Raw genomic sequence first — 22,042 nt, 5'->3', positions numbered from 1 at the left:
ACACAAAGACGCAGAGAGAGACAGAGAGAGAGACACAAAGAGAGACACAAAGACAGAGAGAGACACAGACACAGACAGAGAGAGACACACAGACAGAGAGAAAGACACAGATACACAGAGAGACAAAGATACACAGAGAGACACAAACACAAATGCCACTTACCTCTTCAGACGGCAGTGCCGATTTCTCCCACTCAGCTCCGCTCCCGATATGAAGGACTCACCTTGCCTTACCTGCGACTCACTAATCAGCTCTCTCCCTTGTAGTCACCTGCAGTAGGACAAGGCCACTCCCTGAAAATTTGTCCAACAAATCAAGGGATAAAAAACACCTTCTCACACCCAGCTTCGAATTCCTCTCCCTGCTATTCACTCTTCAATGTGTCTCACTCGGGATGTGTCCGCTGGCTCACTGGGAGTGAGTTTCAAATTGCTCTTTTAAAGAGGCCTGAGAAGACTCTCCCACCTGGTAACTTAGATCAAAGGGTTTTAATACCATCAATTTCACGAATACAATTTCCTGACTAATTAGGATTTCCTTCAGTTCCTCCTTCATGCTTGATCCTCTGGTATTTCCGGAAGGTTATTTGTGTCCTCCTCAGTGAAGACAGATCCAAAGTAATTGTTCAACTGGTCTGCCATCTCATTGTTGCCTATGATGAATTCACCTGATTCTAACTGTAAGGGTCCTACATTTGTCTTCACCAGTCTTTTTCTCTTCACATATCTATAGAAGCTTTTGAAGTCAATTTTTATGTTTTCTGCAAGCTTACTCTCGTATTCTATTTTCCTCTTCTGAATTAAACCCTTTGACCTCCTCTGCTGAATTTTAAATTTCTCCCAGTCCTCAGGCTTGCTGCTCTTTCTGGCCAACTTATATTCCTCCTCTTTGACTTTAACACTATTCCTGATTCCCTTGTTAGCCATGGTTGAGCCACCTTCCCCATCTTACTCTTGCGCCAGGCAGGGATGTATAATTGTTGAAGTTCATCTATGTGATTTTTAAATGTCTGCCATTGCCTATCCACCGTCAACCCCTGAAGTAACCTTTGCCAGCTTATCCTAACCAATGCACGTCTCATACCATCAAAGTTAGCTTTCTTTAAGTTCAAGACCCCAATCTCAGACTTAACTGTGTCACTCTCCATCTTATTGAAGAATGCTACCAAATTCCTAAAGAATCTCGCCCCACAAGGTTGCTAATGAATCCTCTCTCATTGAGCAATACCCAGTTCTAGGATGGCCTGCCCTCTAGTTGGTTCCTCGACATATTGATTGAGAAAACCATCACTTATACATTCCAGGAAATCCTCCTCCCTCGCAGTGCTACCAGTTTGATTAGCCGAACCAATATACAGATTGAAGTCACCCATAATAACTGCTGTACCGTTACTGCACACATCTCTAATTTCCTGTTTGATGCCATCCCCAACCTCACAACTACTGTTTGGTGGTCTGCACACAACTACCACTGACATTTTTTGCCCTTATGTGTTCTGCAGCTCCACCCATACAGATTCCACATCGTCCAGGCTAATGTCCTTCCTTACTATTGCATTAATCTCCTCTTTAACCAACAATGGCTCCCCCACCTCCCTTTCCTTTCCTTCCACCTTTCCTGGATGTTGAATACGCCTGGATGTTGAGTTCCCATCCTTGGCCAATCGGGAACCAAGTGATCCCAATTACATCATATCTGTAAGTGATAGAGGGTTTCTGTGTGAGGGGTCAAAGTTGAGGGTTGATGGGTGAGAGATGAGGAGTAGGGACCTGGGGTGAAGGATTGTGGCTGAGAGTGTGTTGAGGGAAGAGAGTTGAGGGAGAGAGTTGAGGATTGGGGTGAAGGGTTGGGGGTAAGAAGTTGGATGAATATCAGCATTAGGGTTAGCATTCAGTGTTTGGAGGTGAGAATTTAGGATGAGGGGTGGGGGTTTGGGGCGAGGGTTTGGAAGTAAGGGGTGAGGGGCTTGGGATGTAGGGTGAAGAAGTTCATAGAATCAACAGTGCAGTAGGAGGTCATTCAACCCATCGAGTCTGCACAGGCCCTTGGAAAGAGCAGCCTATTTAAGCCCGCACCTCCACCCTATGCCCATAACCCAGTAACCCCACCTACCCTTTTTGGACACCAAGGGGCAATTTAGCCTAACCTGCATGTCTTTGGACTGTGGGAGGAAACCGGAGCACCTGGAGGAAACCCACGCGGACATGGGTAGAACGTGCAGATTCCGCACAGACAGTGACCCAAGCCGGGAATCGAACCTGGCACCATGGAGCTGTGAAGCAACTGTGCTAACCACTGTGCTACCGTGCTGCCCTTTGAGGGGAAGGTGTTGGGGTGAGGCTTAGGGGCTGGGGTGAGCATTGGATGTGAGGAGTGAGGGATTGGGATTGGAGGTATTGTGGTGAGAGTTGAATGGTTGGAGGTGAGGGGTTGTCGAACCCAGTGAGATAAATATAGGAAGCAGATTATAAAACACAGACCCTTTGCTAAATTTGAGAATGACACTGTACCACATGATGTTGAATTTATTCTTTGTATGTTTTAAAGGCTACGTTACACATCAAACACTAAATCTCTCATTTAGCCATAATTTTAATGCAACTTGTCCCTATGCTGTGACAGCTGCCAATCGCCGCTCAATCTCCCGACAATACTTCTCTGGAAGTCCGACAGACCTGCAAAACAGGGTCAAACAAGTTAATAGAAATTGGAACTGAGGTTGATTCAAGATCAAAGCACTTCCCACTCACTCCCAGAGCAAACACAGGATCCAACCTTTCCCATTCACCACACATATCCAACCCCTTCCTATTCAATCCCATTTACACAATCTCAATCAGGCCCAAACCCTTTCCAATTTACTCCCATTGTACATAATCCCAATGGATCAACCACCTTTCCATTCCAATTCCAATGGACCAAAAACCCTTTCACATTCATTCCCACTGTACACAAGTGCAATGGGCCCAAACCCCGTCCCATTCTCTCCCATGGCACATGGACAGTAGTAAATTGAAGGGGTGTAGGTTAGGTTGATCTTCAGGATAAATGGTCGGCACAACATTGTGGGCCGAAGGACCTGTAAAGTGCTGTACTGTTCTATGATACCAAATCCAATTGACACAAACCCTTTGCCAGTCATTCCCACTGTCTGTTATTCTAATGGACCTACCTGAGTTCCTCGAGCTTCTTGCGCTTGATTTGGTCAAGACGAAGCCGCCGTTGATAAGCTTCCTCCTTCAGGCGCTTTCCTTCCTCAAAGAATGATGCCCGCTCCGCAATATGCTTCCGCTCTCTCACACCGATCTGCTCTCGAAGGTCACTGGCATACTTTGTTCTTCCATATCTCTTGTCATCCTCCTCTTTCTTCTCCTTCTCGATTTGTTCTTTCTGTATCCTGCAAATTTAATCCCATCAGTTTCTGGGAGAGCCAATAAAGTTCCTTACTTTGACACCTTCCTCTATATAATTGACATAGAATCATAGAATTTACAGTGCAGGAGGACATTCGGCCCATCGAGTCTGCACGGACTCTTGGAAAGAACACCCTACCCCAGTGCACACCTCCACCCTATCCCCATCACCCAGCTAACATTTTTTGGACACTAAGGGCAATTTAGCACGGCCAATCTACCTAACCTGCACATCTTTGAACTGTGGGAGGAAACCGGAGGAAACCCACGTAGACAAGGGGAGAATGTGCCAACTCTGCACAGACAGTGAACGAAGCCGAGAATTGAACCAGGGACCCTGGAGCTGTGAAGCAACTGTGCTAACCACATTGCATGATGTGGAGATGCCGGTGTAGGACTGGGGTGGGCACAGTAAGAGGTTTTACAACACCAGGTTAAAGTCCAACAGGTTTATTTGGAATCATTAGCTTTCGGAGCGCTGCTCCTTCATCAGGTGAGTCTCATCAGGCACTCTGAAATCTCGTGATTCCAAATAAACCTGTTGGACTTTAACCTGGTGTTGAGAGACTTCTTATTATGTAATTGACAGTACAAGAGATTTGTTGTAATGACTTAGGCCAGGCCTTTGAAATTGGCCAATTAGAATACGAGTTGCCTGATTAGTGGCCCAATCAGGGAACCCCTTTCTGTGTATATAACAGGGAGTGTCAGATCCATCCCAGAGACACTCACCTTGGTCGGGCATGTTCGTGAAGAGGCTCCTGGGGCACTCTCAGGTGCGCACCACATAGCTGAACTGGTACAGCAGGTGGAGGTAGGAACTCCCGAGGGGGGGTGGTCGGAGGTCGGGACGATCCTAGGAACTAGCCGCCGTCTAGATGGGTCTCGAGCTTCTGGAACAGACAGTCCCATCCATATTGGAGAAACAATCACAGAGCCAGGGACTGCTTGAGGGGTTGTCGGTGCGCATCCAGCACCTGCAGATACAGTTGCAAGAGCAGGAGGTGGTGCTGACCATGCGAGCCACCCTGGCCAACACCGCCTGGGTGGCTCCGCGGTGGAGGCATTGGGGCGACTGTTTAAGCTATGGATCAGCGTGTCCAAGGCCTGGGGCATTCTGAGCAGACGGGGGCCGAGGCCCAGGTCAGGGCTGACACCTGACCAGAGCCACCTGAAAATCCCAGCAGGCTCCTGAGTGTGGCCCAGTCACAGCAGGCCATGGCTGGGAATGTCGACGGCATTGCCCAGGCGTTGGCCAATGTGGCGCAGACGGAGGTGGTCCAGTCCCAGAGGGAGATGGCGCAGTCACTGGCTGATGTGACACAAACCCAGAAGGTGGTGGCAGGGTGATGTGGCGCAGCCCAGACGGAGACGGTCCACTCCGTGTTCCTCCATGGCTGTGAGCGTGCGGACCCTGGTTGAGATCAAAGCGGATCTCTAGGACTGGCAGCGCCAGGTGGGAGGTGAGCCTCAGTGGATCGCTCCCCTCGCACCCCCATCCCATGGAGTAGCTCGGGGTCCATTGGGCACCCCAAGGGAGGTGCCGCAATAATGAACAAAGAACAATACAGCACAGGAACAGGTCCTTCAGCCCTCTAAGCCTGTACTGGTCATGATAACAACCTTGGCCAAAACCCTCAGCACTTCCTTGTGCCGTATCCCTAGGACTTGGCTCCTCACTCTGCAACTGGATCATCGATTTTCTGACCCATAGACCACAATCAATAAGAATGAACAACAACACCTCCTCCACAATAGTCCTCAATACCGGGGCCCCGCAAGGCTGCATAGTTAGCCCCCTACTCTACTCCCTGTGCACACACGACTGCATGGCAAAATTTGGTTCCAATTCCATCTACAAGTTTGCTGACGAAACGATAAGACCATAGTGGGCCGGATCTCGAATAACGACAAGTCAGAATACAGGCAGGAGATTGAGAACCTAGTGGAGTGGTGTAGCGACAACAATCTCTCCCTCAATGCCAGCGAAACTAAAGAGCTGGTAATTGACTTCAGGAAGCAAAGTACTGTACACACCCCTGTCAGCATCAACGGGGCCGAGGTGGAGATGGTTTGCAGTTTTAAATTACTAGGGGTGCACATCTCCAAAAATCTGTCCTGGTCCACCCACGTTGACGCTACCACCAAGAAAGCACAACAGCGCCTATACTTCCTCAGGAAACTAAGGAAATTCGGCATGTCCACATTAACCCTTACCAACTTTTACAGATGCACCATAGAAAGCATCCTATCGGGCTGCATCACAGCCTGGTATGGAAACTGCTCGGCCCAGGACCGCAAGAAACTTCAGAGCATCGTTAACACGGCCCAGTCCATCACACTAACCTGCCTCCCATCCATTAACTCCATCTACACCTCCCGCTGCCTGGGGAAAGCGGGCAGCATAAACAAAGACCCCTCCCACCCGGCTTACTCACTCTTCAAAGAACAAAGAACAAAGAACAAAGAAATGTACAGCACAGGAACAGGCCCTTCGGCCCTCCAAGCCCGTGCCGACCATACTGCCCGACTAAACTACAATCTTCTACACTTCCTGGGTCCGTATCCTTCTATTCCCATCCTATTCATATATTTGTCAAGATGCCCCTTAAATGTCCCTATCGTCCCTGCTTCCACTACCTCCTCCGGTAGCGAGTTCCAGGCACCCACTACCCTCTGCGTAAAAAACTTGCCTCGTACATCTACTCTAAACCTTGCCCCTCTCACCTTAAACCTATGCCCCCTAGTAATTGACCCCTCTACCCTGGGGAAAAGCCTCTGACTATCCACTCTGTCTATGCCCCTCATAATTTTGTATACCTCTATCAGGTCGCCCCTCAACCTCCTTCGTTCCAGTGAGAACAAGCCGAGTTTATTCAATCGCTCCTCATAGCTTCTGCCCTCCATACCAGGCAACATTCTGGTAAATCTCTTCTGCACCCTCTCTAAAGCCTCCACATCCTTCTGGTAGTGTGGCGACCAGAATTGAACACTATACTCCAAGTGTGGCCTAACTAAGGTTCTATACAGCTGCAACATGACTTGCCAATTCTTATACTCAATGCCCCGGCCAATGAAGGCAAGCATGCCGTATGCCTTCTTGACTACCTTCTCCACCTGTGTTGCCCCTTTCAATGACCTGTGGACCTGTACTCCTAGATCTCTTTGACTTTCAATACTCTTGAGGGTTCTACCATTCACTGTATATTCCCTACCTGCATTAGCCCTTCCAAAATGCATTACCTCACATTTGTCCGGATTAAACTCCATCTGCCATCTCTCCGCCCAAGTCTCCAGACAATCTAAATCCTGCTGTATCCTCAGACAGTCCTCATCGCTATCCGCAATTCCACCAACCTTTGTGTCGTCTGCAAACTTACTAATCAGACCAGTTACATTTTCCTCCAAATCATTTATATATACTACAAACAGCAAAGGTCCCAACACTGATCCCTGTGGAACACCACTGGTCACAGCCCTCCAATTAGAAAAGCATCCCTCCATTGCTACCCTCTGCCTTCTATGGCCTAGCCAGTTCTGTATCCACCTTGCCAGTTCACCCCTGATCCCATGTGACTTCACCTTTTGTACTAGTCTACCATGAGGGACCTTGTCAAAGGCCTTACTGAAGTCCATATAGACAACATCTACTGCCCTACCTGCATCAATCATCTTAGTGACCTCCTCGAAAAACTCTATCAAGTTAGTGAGACACGACCTCCCCTTCACAAAACCGTGCTGCCTCTCACTAATACGTCCATTTGCTTCCAAATGGGAGTAGATCCTGTCTCGAAGAATTCTCTCCAGTAATTTCCCTACCACTGAAGTAAGGCTCACCGGCCTGTAGTTCCCGGGATTATCCTTGCTGCCCTTCTTAAACAGAGGAACAACATTGGCTATTCTCCAGTCCTCCGGGACATCCCCTGAAGACAGCGAGGATCCAAAGATTTCTGTCAAGGCCTCAGCAATTTCCTCTCCAGCCTCCTTCAGTATTCTGGGGTAGATCCCATCAGGCCCTGGGGACTTATCTACCTTAATATTTTTTAAGACACCCAACACCTCGTCTTTTTGGATCACAATGTGACCCAGGCTATCTACACCCCTTCTCCAGACTCAACATCTACCAATTCCTTCTCTTTGGTGAATACTGATGCAAAGTATTCATTTAGTACCTCGCCCATTTCCTCTGGCTCCGCACATAGATTCCCTTGCCTATCCTTCAGTGGGCCAACCCTTTCCCTGGCTACCCTCTTGCTTTTTATGTACGTGTAAAAAGCCTTGGGATTTTCCTTAACCCTATTTGCCAATGACTTTTCATGACCCCTTCTAGCCCTCCTGACTCCTTTCTTAAGTTCCTTCCTACTTTCCTTATATGCCACACAGGCTTCGTCTGTTCCCAGCCTTTTAGCCCTGACAAATGCCTCCTTTTTCTTTTTGACGAGGCCTACAATATCACTCGTCATCCAAGGTTCCCGAAAATTGCCGTATTTATCTTTCTTCCTCACAGGAACATGCCTGTCCTGTATTCCTTTCAACTGACACTTGAAAGCCTCCCACATGTCAAATGTTGATTTACCCTCAAACATCCGCCCCCAATCTATGTTCTTCAGTTCTCGCCTAATATTGTTATAATTAGCCTTCCCCCAATTTAGCACATTCATCCTCGGACCACTCTTATCCTTGTCCACCAGTACTTTAAAACTTACTGAATTGTGGTCACTGTTACCAAAATGCTCCCCTACTGAAACATCTACCACCTGGCCGGGCTCATTCCCCAATACCAGGTCCAGTACCGCCCCTTCCCTAGTTGGACTGTTTACATATTGTTTTAAGAAGCCCTCCTGGATGTTCCTTACAAACTCCGCCCCGTCTAAGCCCCTGGCACTAAGTGAGTCCCAGTCAATATTGGGGAAGTTGAAGTCTCCCATCATCACAACCCTGTTGTTTTTACTCTTTTCCAAAATCTGTCTACCTATCTGCTCCTCTATCTCCCGCTGGCTGTTGGGAGGCCTGTAGTATACCCCCAACATTGTGACTGCACCCTTCTTATTCCTGATCTCTACCCATATAGCCTCACTGCCCTCTGAGGTGTCCTCTCGCAGTATAGCTGTGATATTCTCCCGAACAAGTAGCGCAACTCCGCCTCCCCTTTTACATCCCCCTCTATCCCGCCTGAAACATCTAAATCCTGGAACGTTTAGCTGCCAATCCTGCCCTTCCCTCAACCAGGTCTCTGTAATGGCAACAACATCATAGTTCCAAGTAGTAATCCAAGCTCTAAGTTCATCTGCCTTACCCGTAATGCTCCTTGCATTAAAACATATGCACTTCAGGCCACCAGACCCGCTGTGTTCAGCAACTTCTCCCCGTCTGCTCTGCCTCAGAGCCACACTGTCCCTATTCCCTAGTTCTCCCTCAATGCTCTCACCTTCTGACCTATTGCTCCCGTGCCCACCCCCCTGCCATACTAGTTTAAACCCTCCCGTGTGACACTAGCAACCCTCGCGGCCAGGATATTTATGCCTCTCCGGTTTAGATGCAACCCGTCCATCTTATACAGGTCACACCTGCCCCGGAAGAGCTCCCAGTGGTCCAGATAACGGAAACCCTCCCTCCTACACCAGCTGTTTAGCCACGTGTTTGTCTGCTCTATCTTCCTATTTCTAGCCTCACTCACTTCCAACTTCTTCCATTGGGCAGGAGATACAGAAGTCTGAGAACACGCACGAACAGACTCAAAAACAGCTTCTTCCCCGCTGTTACCAGACTCTTAAATTACCCTCTTATGGACTGACTTCATTAACACTACACCCTGTCTGCTTCATCCGATGCCAGTGCTTATGTAGTTACATTATATATGTTGTGTTACCCTATTATGTATTTTCTTTTATTCCCTTTTCTTCCCATGTACTTAATGATCTGTTGAGCTACTCGCAGAAAAATACTTTTCACTGTACCTCGGTACAAGTGACAATTAACAAATCCAATCCAATCCAATATACCCGTCCTATCCATGTGTTTGTCAAGATGCCTTTGAATGTCGTTAATGTATCTGCTTCCACAGCCTCCCCTGGCAACGCATTCCAGGCACTCACCACCCTCTGCATAAAAAAACTGCCTCACACATCTCCTCTAAAAGTTGCCCCACGGACCTTAAAACTATGCCCCCGGATGACTGACCCCTCCACCCTGGGAAAGAGTGCCTGCCCATCCACTCTATCCATGCCCCTCATAATCTTGTAGATCTTCATCAGGTCACCCCTGAACCTTCGTTGTTGAAATAAAAACAGTCTGGATCTATTCAGCCTCTCCACAAAGCTAACACACTCCAGACCAGGCAACATCCTGGTAAACCTCCTCTGCACCCTCTCTAAAGCCTCCACATCCTTCTGGTAGTGTGGTGACCAGAATTGTGCGCAATATTCCAAGTGCAGCCTTACCAAGGTTCTATACAACTGCAGCATGACTTGCCAGTTTTTATACTCTATGTCCCATCCAATGAAGGCAAGCATTCCGTATGCTTTCTTGACTACCTTATCCACTTGTGTTGCCACCTTCAAAGATCTGTGGGCCTGCACGTCCAGATCTCTCTGACTTTCTATATTTCTAAGAGTTTGCCATTTACGGTGTATGTCCCCTCTATGTTAGACCTACCAAACAGCATTACCTCACATTTGTCTGGATTAAACTCCATTTGCCATTTCTCTGCCCAAGTTTCCAACCTATCTATATCCTGCTGTATCCTCTGACAATCCTCAACACTCTCTGCCACTCCACCAACCTTGGTGTCATCTGTGAACTTACTAATCAGACCGGCTACATTTTCCTCCAAATCGTTTGTGTACACCACAAACAACAGAGGCCCCAGCACCGATCTCTGTGGAACACCACTAGTCACAACCTTCCATTCAGACCCCCCTTCCAGCCCCATGTGCCGCCACCACTGTCCCCACCCTTCTACTGCTACCCTTTGTATCTGTGACTGAGGCAGTTCTGTACCAATCTTACCACCTCACCTCTGATCTCGTGTGACTTCACCTTTTGTACCAGTCTGCCATGAGGCACCTTGTCAAAGCCTTTACTGAAGTCCATGCAAACAACATCTACCGTCCTCCCCTCATCAATCATCTTTGTCACCTCCTCAAAAAACTCATTCAAGTTAGTGAGGCATGACCTCCCCTTCACAAAACCATGCTGTGTAGCGCTACTTTCATTGATTTCATAGAATTTGCAGTGCAGAAGGAGGCCATTCGGCCCATCTAGTCTGCACCGTCCCTTGGAAAAAGCACCCACGTAAGCCCACACCTCCATCCCATAACCCAGTATCTCCACCCAACCTTTTGGACACTAAGGAGCAATTTAGCAAGGCTAATTCACCAAGTAGATAATCTCTTAAAGTGACCTTTTTCCAACTAGGAACAAGTATAATTACACAACAGAATACATTTATCGTCGAGTGGATCCACATAGTGGATCACACAACATCAAAACAATTGGAGGTGCAGCGGCCCAATACAATTACAGTAAAACATCTCTATTCCTATACTCACATCCTCTCGCTATGAAGGGCATCAAATCTAGGTCAATAATATATCGAAAGAAAATCAGAGGTCCTACCATAACCCTGAGGAACCCTTCTGTATACAAACAAACAATAAAGAACAATACAGCACAGGAACAGGCCCTTTGGCCCTCCAAGCCTGCGCCGATCACGTGTCCTATCTAGACCAAGCTCCTGTATCCTTCTGTACCCCGTCTGTTCATGTGCCTATCCAGATAAGTCTTAAAGGTCGCTAACATATCTGCCTCACTGGGCAGTGCATTCCAGGCCACCACCACCCTCTGTGTAAAAATGTTCCCCCGCACATCTCCACTGAACCTTTCCTCCCTCACCTTGAACTTGTGCCCCATTGTAATTGTCATTTCCACCCTGGGAAAAAGCCTCCAACTGTTCACCCTATCTATACCCCTAATAATTTTATAAACTTCTATCAGGTCGCCCCTCAGCCTCCGTCTCTCTGGGGAGAACAATCCCAGTTTATTCAATCTTTCCTCACAGCTAATACCCTCCATACCAGGCAACATCCTGGTAAATCTTTTCTGTCCAAAGCCTCCACGTCCTTCTGTTAGTGCGGTGACCAGAATTGGACACAGTATTCCTTACTAAAGTCCATGTAGACAGCATCCACAGCCCTTCCCTTGTCCATCATTTTTGTCACCTACTCAAAAAATTAGTGAGACATGACCTTCCTCGTACAAAACCATGCTGTCTGTTTCTAATAAGACCATTCACTTCCAAATGTGCATGGATCCTGGGCGGGATTCTCCGAGCCTCCGCTCCGGAATCGCGCTCGGCGCGGTGGTGGAGAATGGGCATCAAACCCGCGATCGGGTCCGACGCCACTCCCGCGATTCTCCGGTCGCCGCGAATCGGGCGCGTGTGGTCAACGCGGCGCCGGTAAGGGCAGTACATTGGCACAGTGGTTAGCATTGCTGCCTACGGCATTGAGGACCTGGGTTCGAATCCCGGCCCTGGGTCACTGTCCGTGTGGAGTTTGCACATTCTCCCCGTGTTTGCGTGGGTTTCACTCCCACAACCCAACGATGTGCAGGATAGGTGGATTGGCCACGCTAAATTGCCCTTAATTTGGAAAAAATAATTTGGCACTCTAAATTTATTTTAAAAAACACAGCGCTGGTTGGGGGCCATTGAAAAAGGCCCCGCAGCGATTCTCCAAAGTCAACTGCTGAGTTCCCGCCAGCGTGGTTCTCTCATGGTTCCACCCAGCGAGTACTCGGCGAGGCGGCTGCGAACGTTCTGGTGGGGGGCGGGGGGATCTATCGCCGGGAGGTGCCTCCAGGATGGCCAGGGTTACGATCGGGGGCCACGAATCAGCGGGCGAGCGCGATCTGGATGGGGGGGCTATGTTGTCGGTGCCGGTCCGCGGTGTGGGTCGGCCATGTCGCGAGGGCGGCCGACCGAGGCTGTCGCAGTACGCATGCGCGGACCCCCGACCGGAAGTGCAGGGCCCCGTATCGGCAGCCGGAGCTGCGCGGGGCACTCCGGGGTCCTGTATCGGCAGCCGGAGCTGCGCGGGGCACTCCGGGGTCCTGTATCGGCAGCCGGAGCTGCGAGGGGCACTCCGGGGTCCTGTATCGGCAGCCGGAGCTGCGAGGGGCACTCCGGGATCCTGATGGCCCCCTGCAAATCGCAGAATCACCCGAAACTTACTCCAGGTAAGTCCAGAGTGATTTGCGTGCATTTTTTCGCAGGCGTGGGACATAGTCCCATTATTGGAGAATCCTGCCCCCTGTATGTGAGAATCTTTTCCAACAATTTCTCTATCACTGACGTCAATCTCACTGGCCTATAATTACCCGGATTATCCTTGCAACCCTTCTTAAATAACGGTACAACCTTTCTCACGTTCCTCCAGTCTGAAAAACAAACATTTATCACACACTGTTTCCTATCACTTGCTTGTTAGGTGAATTGGACATTCTGAATTCTCCCTCTGTGTACCCGAACAGGCGCCGGAATGTGGCGACTAGGGGCTTTTCACAGTAACTTCATTGCAGTGTTAATGTAAGCCTACTTGTGACAATAATAAAGATTATTATTATTAACCATTTTCATATCCATGCTGTGACTGTCCCTTTTATTCCATGGACTCTATATTTTCTGACAAGCACGTTAGCAGAATTTTACATTCCCAAACCAGCAGGTTTGCAGGCAGGGAGGAGGCCCATAAAACTCCTCAGATGTCCTTTCCGCCGCGCCCCCTCACACCCTGATCTCTCCATAATTTTATGGTGGCAAGGGAAAGGCCTCGGCCTACCCACCTGTCCTTAACCCAATTCATGATTACTTGAGGGCCGTTTGCCACCCAGACTCAATTTTGAGGATGGTGGGAGGGGTTCAGGGCAGGGGGACAGTCGGAAAGTGACCCTGCTCAGCTCTAGTCTGAAAGTTGTCCAGATCCTATTGAATATGGACCTGGACTGCTTCAGTATCTGAGGGATTGAAAATGGTGCTGAACATTGTGCAGACATCAGCAAACATCCCCACTTACGATAGATAAATTCTTGATTTCTCGAGGAATTAAGGGCTATGGAGAGAGAGCGGGTAAATGGAGTTGAAATCAGCCATGATTGAATGGCGGAGTGGACTCGATGGGCCGAATGGCCTTACTTCCGCTCCTATGTCTTATGGTCTTATGGTCTTATCTCTGTCTTAAAGACACTCAGTGATTTGGCCTCCACAGCCTTCTGCGGCAAAGAGTTCAACAGATTCACCACCCTCTGGCTGGAGAAATTTCTGTATTAAAGGATCATCCCTTTAGTCTGAGATTGTGTCCTCTGGTTCTAGTTTTTCCTGCAAGTGGAAACATCCTCTCCACGTCCACTCTATCCCAGGCCTCACAGTATCCTGTAAGTTTCAATAAGATCCCCTCCTCATCCTTCTAAACTCCAACGAGTACAGACCCAGAGTCCTCAACCGTTCCTCATACGACAAGCTCTTCATTCCAGGGATCATTCTTGTGAACCTCCTCTGGACCCTTTCCAAGGCCAGCACATCCTTCCTTGGATACGGGGCCCAAAACTGCTCACAATACTATAAATGGGGTCTGATCAGAGCCTTATCCAGCCTTAAAAGTACATCCCTGGTCTTGTATTCTAGCCCTCTCGACATGAATGCTCACATGAACTTGCAACTTGAACCTTAAGAGAATCGTGAACAAGGACTCCCAAGTCCTTTTGTGCTTCTGATTTCCTAAGCATCTTCCCATTTAGAAAATAGATTATGCCTCCATTCCTCCTTCCAAAGTGCATAACCTCACACTTTTCCACATTGTATTCCATCTGCCACTTCATTGCCCACTCTCCGAGCCTGTCCAAGTCCTTCTGAAGTCCCCCTGCTTCCTCAATACTACCTGTCCCTCTACAGATCTTTGTTTCATCTGCAAACGTAGCAGCAGTGCCTTCAGTCCCTTCTTCCAGATCATGAATGTATATTGTGAAAAGTTGTGGCCCCAGCACAGACCCCTGAGGCACACCACTAGTCATCGGCTGCCTTGCTGAAAAAGACCCCTTTATCCCCACTCTCTGCCTTCTGCCAGTCAGCCAATAATTTATTGATGCCAGGATCTTACCCTTAACACCATGGGCTCGAAACTTATTTAACAGTCTCCTATTTGGCACCTTGTCAAAGGCCTTCTGGAAATCTAAATAAATCACGTCCACAGGTTCTCCTTTGTTTAACTTCTTTGTTACCTCCTCAAAGAACTTAAAATAGATTTATCAGACATGACCTCTCCTAGACAAAACCGTGCTGACTCAGTCCTATTTTATCATGCACTTCCAAGTACTCTGCGATCTCATCTGTAATAATGGACTCTAAAATCTTACCAATGACCAAAGTCAGGCTAACCAGCCTATAATATCCAGTCTTCTGCCTCCCTCCCTTCTTAAACAGCAATGTTACATTAGCCATTTTCCAGTCGTCTGGGACCCTTCCTGCCTCCAGTGATTCCTGAAAGATCATCACCAATGCCTCCCCAATTTCCTCAGCTATCTCTCTTAGAACCCTGGGGTGTAGTCCATCCAGTCCAAGTGACTTATCCACCTTCAGACCTTTCAGTTTCCCCAGAACTTTCTCCTTAGTGATGGTCACTGCACTACCTCTGCCCCCTGGTTCTCCTGGAGCTCTGGCATCCCACTGGTGTCTTCCACCGTGAAGACTGATGCAAAGTAACTATTCAGTTCCCCTGCCATTCTTTGTTTCCTATAACTTCACCAGCCACATTTTCCAGTGTTCCAATGTCTATTTTTGCCTCTCTCATTAACGGCGTTCAAAAGTCATCTTGACAAACACATGGATAGGATGGGTATAGAGGGATACGGCACAAGGAAGTGCTGAGGGTTTTGGCAAAGGTTGGTATCATGACCGGTAAGGGCTTAGACGGCCGAAGGACCTGTTCCTGTGCTGTATTGTTCTTTGTTCTTACTTTTTATATATTGAAAATAACTCTCACCACCAGTGGGCTAGACTTGCCTTCGCGCCCCGGTGTGGTCATCGCAACTGTTTTTCATTTTTGTAAAAGAGTTGTGGTTTATACTGGCATGATGTCATGCTGACTAGATGGGAGGATAAGGCGTGAGTGAACATTATGGTGCCAGGGCCAGTAAGTAAATGCTAAGGTATTGAAATTTACTGATATCAGGTTCATGCCCTTTCTGGGCATGGACCTGATCGTATGACTGCCAGGGGTGTGGAAGATCTCAAACTGAGATCTTGCTGCCGCAAATCTAATTTTTGCCTGCTCGAGAGATTTAACGGTCATTGCGAGATTTGCACCCATGACCAATGAGGCCGCTAAATCGTGGCCAATGGACTGAATGGTCTTGCTGTCTACTTTACTATTCTAGGATATATTTGATACACAGTGAAAAATGAAGGCCATGGCTTGTATTTGAAGCCCCGGACCCTAGAATGTCAGTGACCTACTTGAGGACTCTCTCAAATTCCAGTCGTTCCTTGGTGGCCTGCACAGCCAGGAAATGCTGCTTTTGCCGGATTTGATCCGTTCGAGATTTCATCAGCATTGCAGTCACCTCTGCTTTCTTACGTTCATCCTCCAGTTCCTTCCGACGCCATTCACGTTCTGTGGCCTCCTGGCTCCTCTTTGCCCGTAGCGCATCCTACAAAAGGGGAAAAAAGGAGAAGCATGGGTTAAAAGAGACTCTTGGTGAGATATCTGTACAGTGACTGGTGTTTCTCAGAGCCCTCTCTCACTCAGGAAATGAAAATGAAATGAAAATCGCTTATTGTCACAAGTAGGCTTCAAATGAAGTTACTGTGAAAAGCCCCTAGACGCCACATTCGGGCGCCTGTTCAGGGAAGAGATCATACACTGACTGGTGTCTCTCAGTCCCATAAGACCAGAAGACATAGAAGCAGAATTAGGCCACTCGGCCCAACGAGTCTGCTCCGCCATTCAATCATGGCTGATATTTATCTCATCCCCATTCTCCTGCCTTCTCCCCATAACCCCTGATCCCCTTATTAATCAAAAACCTATCTATCTCTGTTATAAAGACGCTCAGTGATTTGGCCTCCACAGCCTTCTGCGGCAAAGAGTTCCACAGATTCACCACCCTCTGGCTGAAGAAATTCCTCCTCATCTCTGTTTTAAAGGATCGTCCCTTTAGTCTGAGATTGGGTCCTCTGTTTCGAGTTTTTCCTACAAGTGGGAACATCCTTTCCACATCCACTCCATCCAGGCCTCGCAGTATCCTGTAAGTTTCAATAAGATCCCCCCTCATCCTTCTAAACTCCAACAAGTACAGACCCAAAGTCCTCAACCGTTCCTCATACGACAAGCTCTTCATTCCAGGGGTCAATCTTGGGAACCTCCTCTGGACCCTTTCCAAGGCCAGCACATCCTTCCTTAGATACAGGGCCCAAAACTGCTCACAATACTCCAAATGGGGTCTGACCAGAGCCTTATATAGCCTCAAAAGTACATCCCTAGTCTTGTATTCTAGCCTCTCGACATGAATGCTAACATTGCATTTGCCTTCCTAACTGCCGACTGAACCTACACGTTAACCTGAAGAGAATCGTGAACAAGGACTCCCAAGTCCCTTTGTGCTTCTGATTTCCTAAGCATCTTCTCATTTAGAAAATAGTCTGTGCCTCCATTTCTCCTTCCAAAGCGCATAACCTCACACTTTTCCACATTGTATTCCACCTGCCACTTCATTGCCCAGTCTCCTAGCCTGTCTAAATCCTTCTGCAGCCCCCTTGCTTGCTCAATACTACCTGTCCCTCGACAGATATTTGTATCATCTGCAAACTTAGCAGCAGTGCCTTCAGTTCCTTCTTCCAGATCATTAATGTATATTGTGAAAAGTTGTGCTCTCAGCACCGACCCCTGAGGTAAACCACTAGTCACCAGCTGCCATCCTGAAAAAGACCCCTTTATCCCCACTCTCTGCCTTCTGCCAGTCAGCCAATCCTCTATCCATGCCAGGATCTTACCCTGAACAGCATGGGCTCTTAACTTATTTAACACTCTCCTATGCGGCACCTTGTCAAAGGCCTTCTGGAAATCTAAATAAATCACGTCCACTGGTTCTCCTTTGTCTAACTTCCTTGTTACCTCCTCAAAGAACTCCAACAGATTTGTCAGACATAACCTCCCCTTGACGAAGCCGTGCTGACTCAGTCCTATTTTACCATGCACTTCCAAGTACTTTGCGATCTCATCTGTAATAATGGACTCTAAAATCTTCCCAATGACCAAAGTCAGGCTAACCAGCCTATAATTTCCCGTCTACTGCCTCCCTCCCTTCTTAAACAGCGGTGTTACTTTAGCCACTTTCCAGTCCTCTGGGACCCTTCCTGCCTCCAGTGATTCCTGAAAGATCATCACCAATGCCTCCCCAATTTCCTCAGCTATCTCTTTTAGAACCCTGGGGTGTAGTCCATCCGGTCCAGGTGATTTATCCACCTTCAGACCTTTCAGTTACCCCAGAACCTTCTCTTTAGTGATGGCCACTGCACTCATCTCTGCCCCCTGATTCTCCTGGAGCTCTGGCATCCCACTGGTGTCTTCCACCGTGAAGACTGATGCAAAGTAACTATTCAGTTCCTCTGCCATTTCTTTGTTTCCTATTATTACTTCTCCAGCCACATTTTCCAGTGGTCCAATGGCTATTTTTGCCTCTCTCTTACCTTTTATATATTGAAAAAAACCTCTTCCTATCTTCCTTTATATTACTAGCTTTTATGATGTCCTTGACTTCCCTTGTCAGCCATGGATGCCTTATCCTCCCCTTAGCATGTTTCTTCCTCCTTGGGATGAATTTCTGTTGTGCCTCTCGAATAATCCCCCAAAACCCCTGCCATTGCTTCTGATGGAGGACATTGAACTTGGGGGCGAATAATTCTGTGCCTGTGCTGCTACGTTTATTTTCGTTTTGAGCTGCGTGTGTAGTATTTTTGTACCAATTATTTGGGCAGTTGCTCAGTTTTGTGTGCGGATTAACTTTGTTCTTGTGGGAGGATGGTGGATGGTATTTTCTTCTTTGTGTTTGTTGGGGATTGTGATGTTTTGCATATGTATGTTCGAGCGGGGAGAGGGAGAACAGTAGGGGGTAGGATGCTTGGCACCATAGCCGGGGGTTACCAGTCTAGCTGGGCGGGTTAGTTCATGGAAGCGCAGTGGGGGGTGAGCAGGTGACTAGTTTGATATGTTTTGTTGATGGGGGGGAGGGGGTGGCGGGGGTGGGGGGAATTGTTCTGCTGACAGGGAAGGACTGGCATTGGGAGACAAATTGGAGGTCGAGGACGGTGGGCGCCCAAGGGCGGGCCTGAGGAGTCACGGGACACGGGGTGCATTTGGCCTAAGAAAGGTAATGGTTGATCGGTGGGGTGCCCCCCGACCAGGCTGATCACATGGAACGTGAGAACTGAATAGCCGGGTCAAGAGGGCTTGCATGTTCGTGCATTTGAGGAGATTGAAGGCGGTCGTGGCAATGACCATTTTTGAATATAAGAATTGGCAAGTAATGTTGCAGCTGTATAGAACCTTAGTTAGGCCACACTTGGAGTATAGTGTTCAATTCTGGTCGCCACACTACCAGAAGGATGTGGAGGCTTTAGAGAGGGTGCAGAAGAGATTTACCAGAATGTTGCCTGGTATGGAGGGCATTAGCTATGAGGAGCGGTTGAATATGCATTAACAATGAGGAGCGGGGGGGGGGTTAAACTAATGCAGCAGGGGCATGGGAACCTGGATTGTAGTTTTAGGGTAAGGGAGAATGAGAGTATAGAGGTCAGGAGCACAGATTTGACGTCGCAGGAGGGGGCCAGTGTTCAGGTAGGTGGTTTGAAGTGTGTCTACTTCAATGCCAGGAGTATACGAAACAAGGTAGGGGAACTGGCAGCATGGGTTGGTACCTGGGACTTCGATGTGTGGCCATTTCGGAGACATGGATAAAGCAGGGACAGGAATGGATGTTGCAGGTTCCGGGGTTTAGGTGTTTTAGTAAGCTCAGAGAAGGAGGCAAAAGAGGGGGAGGTGTGGCGCTGCTAGTCAAGAGCAGTATTACGGTGGCGGAGAGGATGCTAGATGGGGACTCTTCTGCCGAGGTAGTATGGGCTGAAGTTAGAAACAGGAAAGGAGAGGTCACCCTGTTGGGAGTTTTTTATAGGCCTCCTAATAGTTCTAGGGATGTAGAGGAAAGGATGGCGAAGATGATTCTGGATATGAGCGAAAGTAACAGGGTAGTTATTATGGGAGACTTTAACTTTCCAAATATTGACTGGAAAAGATATAGTTCGAGTACAATAGATGGGTCGTTTTTTGTACAGTGTGTGCAGGAGGGTTTCCTGAAACAATATGTTGACAGGCCAACAAGAGGCGAGGCCACGTTGGATTTGGTTTTGGGTAATGAACCAGGCCAGGTGTTGGATTTGGAGGTAGGAGAGCACTTTGGGGACAGTGACCACAATTCGGTGACGTTTACGTTAATGATGGAAAGGGATAAGTATACACCGCAGGGCAAGAGTTATAGCTGGGGGAAGGGCAATTATGATGCCATTAGACGTGACTTGGGGGGGATAAGGTGGAGAAGTAGGCTGCAAGTGTTGGGCACACTGGATAAGTGGGGCTTGTTCAAGGATCAGCTACTGCGTGTTCTTGATAAGTATGTACCGGTCAGACAGGGAGGAAGGCGTCGAGCGAGGGAACCGTGGTTTACCAAGGAAGTGGAATCTCTTGTTAAGAGGAAGAAGGAGGCCTATGTGAAGATGAAGTGTGAAGTTTCGGTTGGGGCGATGGATAGTTACAAGGTAGCGAGGAAGGATCTAAAGAGAGAGCTAAGACGAGCAAGGAGGGGACATGAGAAGTATTTGGCAGGAAGGATCAAGGAAAACCCAAAAGCTTTCTATAGGCATGTCAGGAATAAGCGAATGACTAGGGAAAGAGTAGGACCAGTCAAGGACAGGGATGGGAAATTGTGTGTGGAGTCTGAAGAGATAGGCGAGATACTAAATGAATATTTTTTGTCAGTATTCACTCAGGAAAAAGATAATGTTGTGGAGGAGAATGCTGAGCCCCAGGCTAATAGAATAGATGGCATTGAGGTACGTAGGGAAGAGGTGTTGGCAATTCTGGACAGGCTGAAAATAGATAAGTCCCCGGGACCTGATGGGATTTATCCTAGGATTCTCTGGGAGGCCAGGGAAGAGATTGCTGGACCTTTGGCTTTGATTTTTATGTCATCATTGGCTACAGGAATAGTGCCAGAGGACTGGAGGACAGCAAATGTGGTCCCTTTGTTCAAAAAGGGGAGCAGAGACAACCCCGGCAACTATAGACCGGTGAGCCTCACGTCTGTAGTGGGTAAAGTCTTGGAGGGGATTATAAGAGACAAGATTTATAATCATCTAGATAGAAATAATATGATCAGGGATAGTCAGCATGGCTTTGTGAAGGGTAGGTCATGCCTCACAAACCTTATTGAGTTCTTTGAGAAGGTGACTGAACAGGTAGACGAGGGTAGAGCAGTTGATGTGGTGTATATGGATTTCAGCAAAGCGTTTGATAAGGTTCCCCACGGTAGGCTATTGCAAAAAATACGGAGGCTGGGGATTGAGGGTGATTTAGAGATGTGGATCAGAAATTGGCTAGCTGAAAGAAGACAGAGGGTGGTGGTTGATGGGAAATGTTCAGAATGGAGTACAGTCACAATTGGAGTACCACAAGGATCTGTTCTGGGGCCGTTGCTGTTTGTCATTTTTATCAATGACCTAGAGGAAGGCGCAGAAGGGTGGGTGAGTAAATTTGCAGGCGATACTAAAGTCGGTGGTGTTGTCGATAGTGTGGAAGGATGTAGCAGGTTACAGAGGGATATAGATAAGCTGCAGAGCTGGGCTGAGAGGTGGCAAATGGAGTTTAATGTAGAGAAGTGTGAGGTGATTCACTTTGGAAGGAATAACAGGAATGCGGAATATTTGGCTAATGGTAAAGTTCTTGAAAGTGTGGATGAGCAGAGGGATCTAGGTGTCCATGTACATAGATCCCTGAAAGTTGCCACCCAGGTTGATAGGGTTGTGAAGAAGGCCTATGGAGTGTTGTCCTTTATTGGTAGAGGGATTGAGTTCCGGAGTCGGGAGGTCATGTTGCAGCTGTACAGAACTCTGGTCCGGCCGCATTTGGAGTATTGCGTACAGTTCTGGTCACCGCATTATAGGAAGGACGTGGAGACTTTGGAGCGGGTGCAGAGGAGATTTACCAGGATGTTGCCTGGTATGGAGGGAAAATCTTATGAGGAAAGGCTGACGGACTTGAGGTTGTTTTCGTTGGAGAGAAGAAGGTTAAGAGGAGACTTAATAGAGGCATACAAAATGATCAGGGGGTTGGATAGGGTGGACAGTGAGAGCCTTCTCCCGCGGATGGATATGGCTGGCACGAGGGGACATAACTTTAAACTGAGGGGTAATAGATATAGGACAGAGGTCAGAGGTAGGTTCTTTACGCAAAGAGTAGTGAGGCCGTGGAATGCCCTACCTGCTACAGTAGTGAACTCGCCAACATTGAGGGCATTTAAAAGTTTA

General features: G+C 48.0%; 1 protein-coding gene across 1 annotated transcript in view; it reads right to left on the bottom strand.

Moving 5' to 3' along the window:
• Nucleotides 1–2,510: 2,510 nt before the first annotated feature.
• Nucleotides 2,511–22,042, bottom strand: part of cfap45 (cilia and flagella associated protein 45) — a 232,465-nt gene continuing 212,933 nt past the window's right edge. The window contains exons 10-12 of the mRNA XM_072510275.1: nt 15,923–16,116; nt 3,174–3,398; nt 2,511–2,676 (exon numbers count right to left, since the gene is read on the bottom strand). Coding sequence (XP_072366376.1) covers nt 2,610–2,676; nt 3,174–3,398; nt 15,923–16,116 — 486 coding nt within the window. The 3' untranslated portion in view covers nt 2,511–2,609. The remainder of the gene's footprint in view (nt 2,677–3,173; nt 3,399–15,922; nt 16,117–22,042) is intronic.

Source organism: Scyliorhinus torazame, chromosome 7 (genome assembly GCF_047496885.1).
Source record: "Scyliorhinus torazame isolate Kashiwa2021f chromosome 7, sScyTor2.1, whole genome shotgun sequence".
In the NCBI taxonomy this organism is placed as follows: domain Eukaryota; kingdom Metazoa; phylum Chordata; class Chondrichthyes; order Carcharhiniformes; family Scyliorhinidae; genus Scyliorhinus; species Scyliorhinus torazame.
The sequence above is the reverse complement of the archived record's forward strand: the minus strand, read 5'-3'. Positions and strand labels throughout refer to the sequence as shown.